Source organism: Montipora capricornis, chromosome 14 (genome assembly GCF_036669925.1).
Source record: "Montipora capricornis isolate CH-2021 chromosome 14, ASM3666992v2, whole genome shotgun sequence".
Lineage (NCBI taxonomy): Eukaryota > Metazoa > Cnidaria > Anthozoa > Scleractinia > Acroporidae > Montipora > Montipora capricornis.
In genome coordinates this window covers 39,487,086-39,498,962 of record NC_090896.1, presented here as the reverse complement: position 1 = coordinate 39,498,962, position 11,877 = coordinate 39,487,086, and the positions used below count along the sequence as shown (strand labels likewise).

At 38.7% G+C, this 11,877-nt stretch overlaps 1 protein-coding gene across 1 annotated transcript in view; it reads left to right on the top strand.

Annotated features, from left to right (window-relative positions):
* Positions 1 to 1,002: 1,002 nt before the first annotated feature.
* LOC138031221 (NFU1 iron-sulfur cluster scaffold homolog, mitochondrial-like) overlaps positions 1,003 to 11,877 on the top strand; it is a 16,701-nt gene continuing 5,826 nt past the window's right edge. The window contains exons 1-6 of the mRNA XM_068878897.1: positions 1,003 to 1,211; positions 5,276 to 5,417; positions 6,350 to 6,416; positions 7,033 to 7,147; positions 9,894 to 9,957; positions 11,211 to 11,250. Of these exons, the coding sequence (XP_068734998.1) occupies positions 1,028 to 1,211; positions 5,276 to 5,417; positions 6,350 to 6,416; positions 7,033 to 7,147; positions 9,894 to 9,957; positions 11,211 to 11,250 (612 nt within the window). The 5' untranslated portion in view covers positions 1,003 to 1,027. The remainder of the gene's footprint in view (positions 1,212 to 5,275; positions 5,418 to 6,349; positions 6,417 to 7,032; positions 7,148 to 9,893; positions 9,958 to 11,210; positions 11,251 to 11,877) is intronic.

Here is an 11,877-nt window from a genome sequence, read left to right as displayed (position 1 = left end):
TATGGTATCACTCACGTTTTATCTCCCTGCACACGTTATAAATTTTAAACAGGGAAGAAGCAGGCTATGGTAAGCAATTTGATCCGTCTTTTTTTTAGCACCACACTTAAGAGCGGAGTTAATGTTGGAGCTGCTCAATTTTTCTAACGTGTCTATATGTTCTACAGGTTTTTCTCCGTGAGTGTCGTTTTATCCTCCCACTGTGTCGTCCATGAAAATGACTGTGCCATGTTGCCATTTTTGTTGGCTTACTGCGTCGTCCATTGAAATAGGTCTGTCATGCTGGTATTTTCAAGTGCACGTGTCGTCTATCGAAATGACTGCCACGTTTGTATTTCAATTGGTGTCCCTCGCCTTCGATGAAAATGACAAGCTGTGCCATATAGACGAGTTCACGCTCTTGGTTGCATCATGGGTAATCAGGTCAACATGCGGCGGGAAATTCAAAGGTTTGTATAGAAATTCAAAGCAAAATATACTGTATATGACTCTACTTTATAGACTTTCGCATTCATAAACCAAGCAAATAAGTTCATGTTCACAACTGAGATCGAGTGAACAAACTACCGCCTGAGGTCGCCCGCAGGACTTGATGTTGGGTTGAAATGAAAGTCCAATCCTTGTCAATTGATTCTGATTTGGAATTGTAACCCTGGGAACATTCCATCTAGGAACACTTGACTCTGTTTGGTGCGCTCTCCAAAATGGAGTGTCCAGCCTTGGGATATTATTACACGGTGAGCAACAGAGAAACTGAACACGGAATCGTGTTGGATGTAGAAAATAACCACACAGGAAGGAAGCTACCCACCGTGGCAATAACTTAAGGCTTTTCAATTGAGAATTTGTTTCTTATATAATTATCTTCCTAAGCCTTTTATCGGGATTCCCAGTCAAATTTTTAAAATTCTGTCGGCCATCTTATGTTGGCTTTGTAAACTAAGCTTGGGGAACCTGTGGAGCCATAGTTTAATAGCCAGTATTTCTTTTTTCCAGCGGTTTTCTGCAAAGCACAGTGAAAAAAAACATGGCAGCTCGCTTGCGTCAGGGAAGGTTTCTCTCAAAACATTTGCAAAGAATTTCGCTTGCCAGTGGAGATATTGAAAATTTTAAAGAAAGCCGAAGAACTCATACATGCAGCTTTTCTTATCTGAGGAAAACCGGAAGGATTTCTGCCTTTACTCGGGAAAGAACTTCGATTCCCCTTCGAGGTGAGCTGTTGTATAATGTTAATGGCAGACGATCAATTAGAGAGTAAATATAGTTTCTTTAAAACTTTGGCTCGTAAGTCACTGACTAGCCACCAAGCAAACGAGGTGGAGCCACCAAAGTTTAAAGTATATACTGCATCCTGATGAAGGGTATAATTAGGGGTATAACAATTAAACCATCAAAAATTAAAACCGGAGAAGAACAAGACTAGTTGAATGGTTGAATCAATCAGCCTTGCTCTTTTTGGTTTTTTCATAATAACAGTCTTGTTTATGTTTCCAAGATATGCCAAATATGCACTTCACAGCTTACTTCCTTTATGAGAGACGTCTGTACATGTTAGAACACCATGTACTGTACATTCTGTTATTCAAAATTAAATCACCGTGTTCCCAGCTTTTGAATTACATGTATTTCTCCACCAGCAACTCTTCATTTATAATTGTTTTAACTGGTTCCAACATTTCTATATTAATGCCAGCCTGTTTATGTGGATATTAATATTCTGTAAAAGATTACTGTAATTTCCGGCCGCTTACATGTACCTGCGGGTAATGTGTTAATTTTTCCGCAAAGAGTTGTTGGTGCGGGTTATGGAAAGGTGTGGGTAATGTGATAATTTTTAAATCTTCCAGTATAGTTTTAAAGCCGTAAGCTGGGATAGAATATAAAAGTGATTAAAAAAATGTTCCTAAAAACTGGAATATTGCCTCATTTATCCCACTTTAATTGCCTAATAGACTTTGATGCTCTCGATGAAAAGTGATGCAAATTGAAAACATATCAGCAAATATCGTTGGTAAACAAAATCTTTTATCACGTGTGTGCTATTACTTTCCTACCTTGCTAATTTCACAGCTTGTTTCTTTGTTTAGTTGACAATAAAAACATTCTTCACCAACTGGAATAATAAACTCAGAAAACATAAGATTAAAAATGTGAAATACAATGTAGCGGGCTTCAAAGTAATGATGCCGACATGTTAATTTCATGGCGCCACTGCCGCCACGTAATTAATATGACGGTACATGAAAGGTGATTGTCAGCACGCATGTAAACAAACATTCACTGACAAAATTTTAAAACACCAGAATATTTTGCACATCAGTAAAATTCCTATCAAGCACTGCCTTGAGGTAGAGAGTATTTTCCGGTTTCAAGCGATTTCTTACAGTTACAGTAGTAGTAGTAGCTAAAGTCAGCTTACAGGTCTAGTGGCCCATCAGGCCAGAGCTTATCCCTGGTTTCTGTAGCATGAAGTGACTAGGAGTATTTCTATTCCCCCCTGAATGGGATGCTAGTCCATCACAGGGTTACCCCCAGCATTTCGCTGGTACCCATTTATACACCTGGGTGGAGAGAGGCACCAAGGGAGTAAAATGTCTTGGCCAGAAACACAACACAATGTCCCCGGCCAGGTCCCGAACCCAGACCATTTGCTCCAAAGTCGAGCACACTAACCATGAGGCCACCGCACCTCCCAAAGATTCTGAGGTATTGATTTTTTTTAGAACGGATTTTTACCAGTGGTTCAGCAATTTCTTTTGTTTTTGGGTGCGGGTTATCTGCTAGTGCGGGTAATCTGTTGAAATTTTTTTCTTGTCATTGCAAGAAATGACCGATGTGGGTAATCTACGGAGCGGGTATACTGCCGGAAATTACAGTAACCCATTGACCCCTCAGGTACCCTAGGATGCCCCCAGTTGACAAGTAAAATAGCCTTGGGTTAGACAGTCTCACTCCCAGGAGTCACTGGGTTAATGGAGGGGACCCGTAAGGGACACTATGATGCCCCCAGTTGATGAGTGAAATCGTCTGGAGTTAGACAGAGTAAGATCTGTCAATTCTCACCATTCGGCAATCAATGGGTTAATTGTTTCAAGAGTTGAATAAGCTCACGCATTCCACCATCATTAATTATGTAAGAGACATAGTCGACCTCATCATTGAGGTTGAATTGGTCTGCAGTCTGCATTTTGCAGATGCTGCACAACATTTCCCCTTTATCAATGTCAAGCGGTGTGTATGAGAGGAAGTTATTCCACAAGAAGCCTATAAACCGATTCAAAGTTTGTTGACTTTGACTGATGCAACTGGTTGGACCAAAATGCCCATTGTAAGCCACCAAATTAATGTTCCTTTGTCTAGTGCTGGCAATTGAATCTCCCTGATTGGCCAAAAAAATTGGGCTAGGTTTGTGTGTCACATTCTGGATGCCATAGGGGCCAGGGTGCGCCACTTACAGGCCTCCTGATATTACGCGATGGTGCGATTTCGCAAAATCGACCTCAAATCGCATCCGATCGCACAATTCACGAAAAATCGCATAATTCACAAAAGGACGCACAAAATTCATAAAATGAAACATAAATCAAGACGTTTCTTAGAAATTCCTGCATAAATACGCCATTTTTAAGATGATTTATCTTGGAAAAAGGCTAAAAACCTATGTCACCTTCGATTTCGTAAACATTCGAAGTTCAAGGCTTTATTTTTCATGTCGGGGACCTGGTACGAGTCTCCTTCTATTGGTGCAACAGAAACACGCCGTTATATACACACCATTGAAATGACACAGTTGCCTTCTCTTATAGAAGAGATTTGTGAAAAATAAGCGAAGTTGTAAGTTTTTCGGCAAAATGTAGTTTCTTTCGTTGAAAACTGATAAAAACTTACTCATGGATAAGTTTGTTGTGAAAACGCTCGCTTTTTCTTCGACGAAGAAGGAAGTTCCCACATTCCGCCCAATCTGACAGCTCACGATCGAGCAAGAAAGTACCTCACAGGTACGCTCCACGTGGACGATGGACTGATGTTTTTCTCGTCGTGCAATATTAGGGCCTTTTATACGAGAGAAAATAAGCCGCGGCTTACTCTGGCCACGGTGTACAAAATACGGAAAAGGATCTATTTATACGAATATATTCCCAGGTCAATATAAGCCGCGGCTTGAAAAAGACGTGAACGTAGATTTTGTACCATTTATACAGGGTGAACATTCGAGTCTTCTGTAAGCCGCGGCCAGAGAAAGCCGCGGCTTATTTTCTCTCGTATAAATGGGGGTGTGGCCCTATTGTGATTGACCATCTTCGGAAGTTCGTGGTTGACGAGCACCTTGATCATTCATTTGGCATGTTAGCTGTGTCCTTTCAACTTTTAACGTGGTGCACCGGTAGTGCAGAAGACCTCATTTTTTCTATTTATCCCAACTAATGTCGATCGAGATACATAATTACTGTTCCTTTGTGTTCAAAATGTCTTTAGGGCAGCAAAAAAGTGTTTTTATTAACCTGAAACCTTATAAAACAAGCTCAAAATTGCTGAGAAAAAAATCGCATAATTTACATTATTTATCGCATAATTGGCCTTTCTAATCGCACAATCTTCCCTGAAAAAATCGCATAATTTGCATTTTTTAATCGCACCCTGTCAGAAGGCCTGCACTTACACTGTAAACCTGTCTGCCAGATGAATGCCAGTGTCAGTTCTAAAATTCTCATTTTCACTCTCATGACATGTGTTGGAAAAACTACAAGGAACTATACAGTGAAGGTGGTCTGGAATGAACTAGTGAAATGAAAGCAATACATGATGCTGTTCAACTTCTATCCAATAGTGCACATTTGGCAGATTAACTACTTACATTGCTACAGTACACAAAGTCTACAATCTTTAACAACAATGGAACTTTTATTAAATTTTTTGTACCCGGTAACGTCTGGTGAATGTCTCTGTTGAACCTCTGTGGTGTCAATGCAAGGTTCTGCTTCCATACAAGTCTAATACTAATTTCAGTAGGCTACATATAGTAACTGATTTGAAGCTGAACTGTAAACCTCATTGACATGGAAAGAATTGATTTTCACCTAATAAGATGCATTGTGTGTTTGATTTTCTGGGTCACTGTCAGTTTCACAGGGTGTGAAGCTGGGAGAACACAGTATCAGTTCAAAATAAAATGGAGAAGTGATCCTCACACTTATCAAAATATAGTATCTCTTTCATCAATATGGTATCACATGGATCTTTTGTGTTTAGTCTTGATATGTCTGTTATATGTCAGTAAAAGCCAGGACAATGTTCATCCAAGTGCAAGAAACTCCAAACCCAAACAGTCTGAAGTTTGTTCCCGGTCAACAGGTGTTGGAGTCTGGTACCATTAACTTTCCGAATGTCCAGTCTGCATACTGTTCTCCCTTAGCAAGGTACAGTACAGTACAGTACATGCAGCATTAAACTGCCATGTATCATTAATCTTGAAACATTTCCTCAGTATCCCCTCCAGGTGATCTGGTGACGTAACTCGGAGGACTGGGGAGAAAAATTTTAACGCCATTATCCCACAACCGCGCACGGCCTCGTTTTCGAATTCAACATGGCAGAAGCGAGGTTAGATCATGTCGGGTCTACTTGAATGTTCATTCAGTAACAGGAAATGTGGTTGACACGGAATGATCCGTTGAGTTTTGGGGATGGAAATACCACAGGGAGTTTGGAAGCAACACCTAAGGCCACGCACGGTTGTGGGATACGGCGTTAAAATTTTTCTTCCCAGTCTTCCAAATTACGTAACCAGATCACCTGGCTACCAGTGATAATTTATTATACTCTATTCAAATCCTGCATTTGAAAAGGACCCATAGGCTAGCCCTATGAAGGGTCAATCCCAACTAAACTGAAACCTAATTAAAGAGTGTTTTTTTAATTACCGGTAAATGTGTTTTCATAAAAATCTTACAACTAAATCAATAAATATTCATCCACATCATTTTTTAAGATTTTGTTAATTAAAATCTGTTGATGTTTTGGCAAATTAACCCTAACCCTAACGCTAACCCTGAATGAGGGCCAATTTGTTTTTCTGTAAAATTTGTGTTAAGAAGACCTACATGTAGTAGTACAGATCTCATTTGGGTTTATATATTCCTTGAATTTTGTCCATTGCAGCCAGCCTTAAAAGGCTTATAATAGCAATTAAAGAACAAGAGAATACCGTATTTTATTAGCAAACATGTGAAATTTTATGTCACAATCTTTAATGACTGACATTCAGTTTTTTTTTTCCCAGCAATTTGTTTTTGGATGCTTTGAGTTGAATTGCCATTATTTTTTTTATTATTTTTATCAACTTCTGTAGGAGTTTATTCAGAATCAATGGTGTGGAGGGTATCATGTTTGGACCAGATTTTATAACTGTCACCAAAGTGAGTTCGCAGTTACTTAATACTGTTAATGAAATGATATATGAAATGGATCACATATGAACTGCGGATATGAAATCAAGTGAAGCTATGATCCTCGCAGTTATGAATGCAATTTTTGCAATTGCATAAAGAAGCCTGAAAATTTCTTTACGCAATTGCAAAAATTGCGTTCATAACTGCGAGGATCATAGCTTCACTTGATACTTAATACTGTCTTTAGTAGTCAACTAAAATCAACCAAAAGGTAATTTTGTTTTTTTAAAAAAAAGATCCAAGAACTTTTGAGGCATGCTGAAGATCCAGGTGTATAAAAGTCTTTGAAGGATCTTTGAAATTTGTTCAAAATTTCTGGTTTCAATTACTGTACATTAATGGCTTCCAGAGATACTTTTAACAAGAAATTAAAATAATTATCACTTGTAAATCCAGAATTTTAAATGTCCTTCAGAGGTTTTAATCAATATCATTTGCTAAAAGTTGCACTTGTACCTTTCGGAGACCAGAATGGAACTACAGTAGATTTCTTGTAGGCATGATTTACGTCCTCAAGATTTTGAGTGGAAGTTTCTTTATGCTATCTTACATGTAAACAATGTTATACTTTTACATTCCTCAGACTGATGATGAAAATGACTGGTCAATTTTAAAACCAGATATATTTGCATCCATAATGGATTTTTTTGCCAGTAATGTCCCAATCCTTACTGAAGATCAACCTGCAAGTGACACAGGTACAGCATTTTAGAGCATTGATCTCATCTCTTACTGCACCCAAAATTCACACTTAGCCAATCTCAAACCTACAATCCCGGCCAAAACTGTTGGGACGATTCCTACTTTTCCCTCTCTTCCCATTACAATGTTGATTTTTCACGGTCTCCGAAATCAAGATTCGTTCATCGATTGCTCGAATGCTTCAACATTGTCTGGGGGGAAAGGGGGGGGGGGGGGGCCCGAAAGAGGCAGCAAAAGAAGGACACGCGTTGCTCACATAACAATTGGAAGCATGTACAGTTAATTCTCTACTTTCGCCCAAATTTAACAAGTGTCCCAAAGTCTTTTGACCCAGATTGTAGTTTGCGGTCCATGCTTATGTAATTATATCCTATGAAATCAATTTTCTGACTTGTTATTGCACAATATCATGGCCACTTTCAAGTAGATGTTACAGTATGATAAACTGCGAGGTCTGACCAATTACATGTAAACCGAAACCCAATAATTTAAGATTTAGCTGGTGTTAATGTCATTTAACAACTGCCTTGCAAAGTGGAGGTTGGGTGCCTGAGAAATCCAGGAGCTTCCACTATTGGCAGCCAGCTCCCAGATGGAGACCGCTCCCATGGCTGGCAAATCCAGGCGACCCAGCCATGAGCCCCCACCTGGAGGGAGAAGGCAGGTACCCGTCTGACTGATAAAACAGTGGAAAGAAAGGGAGGGACAGGGGAGAGGAGACAGCCTCTAAGGAATCCCCACGCTCAGAAAACGCTGACTAAAATGCCAACAAAACTGCTCCAACGCCCTATGGACCAAGAACACAAAGAATCCTGGCACATGCGCTTATCTAACAAACCGCTGACCGCGAAGGTAAAACTTGTGGTCCTAGTTGTTTACTATGTTAAATTGCATTTAACTGCATTTAAATTTAAAGTGCTTTGAATTCTGACATATAAGCACAACCAGATGTATTATCGCTGGGTCCGAGTTCTCCATCATGAATGTGTAATATATTCCAATTGGGTACATTTCTTTCCAAAGCTACTATTATTTTTTTAGTATCTTCCAACTAGTGGACTAATGCAAAGCGTGCATTTTAATTGGCTACGCTACTAGAGGACTATTAGTAATAGTCCTCGAGTAGCGAAAAGCATGACGCTTTCTTTTGTTTTATTTCCAAATAAATATTTCTTGAACTTGCATTTGCTAACTTTATTATTGCCTTTTCTGTCCGACTACTTGGGTGATACTAAAACAATTAGACCCTTCGCCCTCAAGGGCCACTGGTGAGGGTCAATAGCCCATTGGGCTTTGCCTCATGGGCTATTGACCCGTAGTCCTTGCCCTTCGGCTTCGCCTCATAGGCTATTGACCTGTACATGTAGCCCTTGCTGGCTACGGGTCTAATTGTTTAATATTGCCCTGTTTGCTGTGTTAACCTATTCATCCCTGAGGCAGACCCCATTGATGAGTAAAATCGTCTGGCATTAGTCAGAGTAAAATATATGAGTGTTTATCGCATTTTGCTGGTGTTTATTGCATTTGAAAAGAGCTACAGTATAAAAACTTTCACGCATTATCACAACCTGATGTAAGTTTAGCTGGAAGTTCTCGGTCATGTTCAAATGTTTAATATTGTATATTTCTTGAAATCATGTAACGTTTCTTTCCAAAGCTGCTATTGAGTCATTATTGCCCTGTTTGCTGTGAGTATGAGTAAAATTGTCTGGCAAATTAGACAGAGTATAATCTATAGTCTCACTCTTAGGACCGTTTGGGTTGAAGGGGACACAGTTGTTGAGTAGACCTACAACGTAGATGTTGTTAACCCATTCATCCCTGAAGAGGCCTCCATTGATGAGTAAAACTGGCTGGCGTTTAAGACAATTAACAAATCAAAAGTGGTTCAGTGTTGGCTGTAGTCTTGTCAACAATGATATTGGTCATCGCAGTGGTCAAAATGTTGTGGACTCGCGCGGCGCAGCTGAGTGTGTACACAACTAAATCAGGGCATGACCAAAAGCATGTATATAAATTTCTGGTAATATGATTGGTTTATTATCTAAAATGAGCATTACTGATTGGCTACTACATTGTTTTGTCTAGCCTCTTATCTACAATGCATACCTGCCAACTCTCCCATTTTTCCCACGAGTCTCCAAGTTTGTCATCAAATCTCCCGGTTTGAGCACCAAATCTTCTGGGAAATACAGGTCTTCCGTCGCCTTTTTCAAATTTTTTTTCTTTTATTTGGTTATTTTTGAGATGTCAACAAGGAAAAATAAATTTAAAAAAAAAAAGTGGATTTGGTGCTCTTATTTGAGCTGTTTTCGATCAGAAAACATGAAACAGAGCTATCAAATTGACTTATTTAAGGAGTATCATAATTGGTCACAAATTAACCAATGAAATTTCACAATACGTGGTAGAAAGTTAGCGCGGTTATGGGAACAATAGCAATATGGTAGGTAAATGCTGTTCTGACTCAGAGATGCCGGGAACAGTCATTCAGAAGGCCTTCGGGGGATTTTCGGAGAGTATCCAGACATTGTTGAAAATGACATTCTTACGTGTGCAATGCAAAGATTTGTTTTTGTACTCTGGGGGTTGGTAGGTATGACAACGGCAAATCAGCCAATTTGAGAGATTGCGAGATTATAGGCAATGGTGGTAAAAAAGTAAAATCTGCTAGTCTCATTCTCTTGAGGGAACGGGTTAAAGTATTTGGATTTGTCGTACTCACCCATTTGCAACTTGCAGCAATCCACCCTGATGACGATGAAACTGTTGCTATGATAAAGGAGCTGTTAGAAACAAGAATAAGGTATAAATTGTGAAGTACAAAGCCATTAATTATAAAGCAATTCATGCACATCAGTAGCGTTGTCAGACATTGTTCTGTTATTTTCAATTTCCACCTTTTTTACCGTCAAATTCTAAGAAACGAACAGGTCTATAAAGTTTCATACACTTATAGTACATGTACGTATGTCCACGGATACATGTATTTTAAGGTGGAAGTTAGATTGGGGAACACTATGTGATCTAAATAATTAGGGCCATGCATCTCTTTAATGTGCAGTCCTAGACATACTGAACAGTCAGGTATATTAAAGTAACCATCTTTGTTGCATGACAAAATACTGTATTTTCTTATGGGAGGTTGCCAATGGCTTTTACAGTAGCAATCTTGCTGTGTTAAAAACTGCACTTTGTGACACTTAAGTAAAGATTTTGTGACAACCATAACTGATCTATGTGGGTGGTTCCTTATCAGCAACAGATATCAAATGGAATATGGAATATTTTTGGCTTACAAAGTGGTCACAGTCACTTCAAAAAATTGAGTAGTGGTTGCTTACAAGAACTTTGAAGCAGTGCATCTGTATTTGACAGAATGAAATACATGTAAATTTACAAATTATGTATATACCGGTACTCGAATGCGGATAGATGAAAGATAGATTAAGTGATCCACTTTCATATCTGGACAACAAAATGTCTTTGAGCAGAGGTCATGGGTTCGAAACCTGTTAACCCAGTGACTCCTGGGGGTTCCCCATTGACCTTAGACATACTAAAATACTAAGTATGGCCGGTTTTGGTATCAAAGGGTTAAAGCCATGAACAATTTTCAGGTGTCTATAAGATAATAGTTATTGTCTAGATATTAAGTATGAGGATCACTTCTATGTTTCATGCATTTGACAGAAAAATGCAATTAGTTTTGTTCTTGAAAGAGCTCATTAATTTTATGGGATGTGGTCACCATGAGAGAGTTGACTATATCAAAAGTCTGTGGAATGACTTTTTGAAGTTACTCATGAATAAGCTTGTGAACATTACCGACAGTACTTAGGGAAAAACAAAAATAGTGTTCTTCTTGGGCTACATGTAGTATTATCTAATTTGTTTAGATTTGGCTGTGATAGACTTTGTTTTCCTTGTAACATTAATGGCATTTGATCCTCAGGCATTAATTTGCTTCATGGTAATGTTAGGTTCCTAGTAGTATTCCTATAGCTTGATTCTGTTAACAGTGCTTTGATTGGAATTATTACTATTCCTTTCTGGCAGACCGACAGTTCAAGAAGATGGTGGAGATATCATTTTCAAGGTTTGTCTTTCTCAGCTTTTACAAACGGTAACCTGTATCCAAGTTTACACTATGCCCAGTTACAAGTTGGAGGAATGATAATTATACTGTATGCAACAATTATAAAGGCTGCATAGTCCATGGGTTGAGGCTTTGGATTTGCATGTAGTTGAACCTGCTTCAGTCCCACTCTATGTAGTAGTTACAGGCTGCCTTTGGTGATTCTGAAATATATTCATACAACGCTTTGTAAATAATGTCCATAATATTCGCTTAGTAAAAATGACTAGTATTTACAAGGCTAAAAATTCTTTAAAAAGTAAAAAGAAACAGAACTTTTTCGGCATTAAGTCATCTTCGTCTTCCCTGAGGATGGCTTAAGGCCGAAAATGTTTGGTTTCTTTGCACTTTTTGCAGAATTTTCAGCCTTGTAAGTACTAGTCACTTTGTGAATACATGTATATGCATTACGCCAACTAATTGCATTGTGTCAGTTGGCGTTCACCATCATTGTACAGTTTCCCTGGAATAATTTATTGTTTGTTTCTTATTAGTAATGGCCCACTTTTGATAATCTTAAAATTCAGCCCTAAACAAAAGGCATTATCTTGAGGATCTGGGGAATAAACTCATGCAAATTTTTTTTTT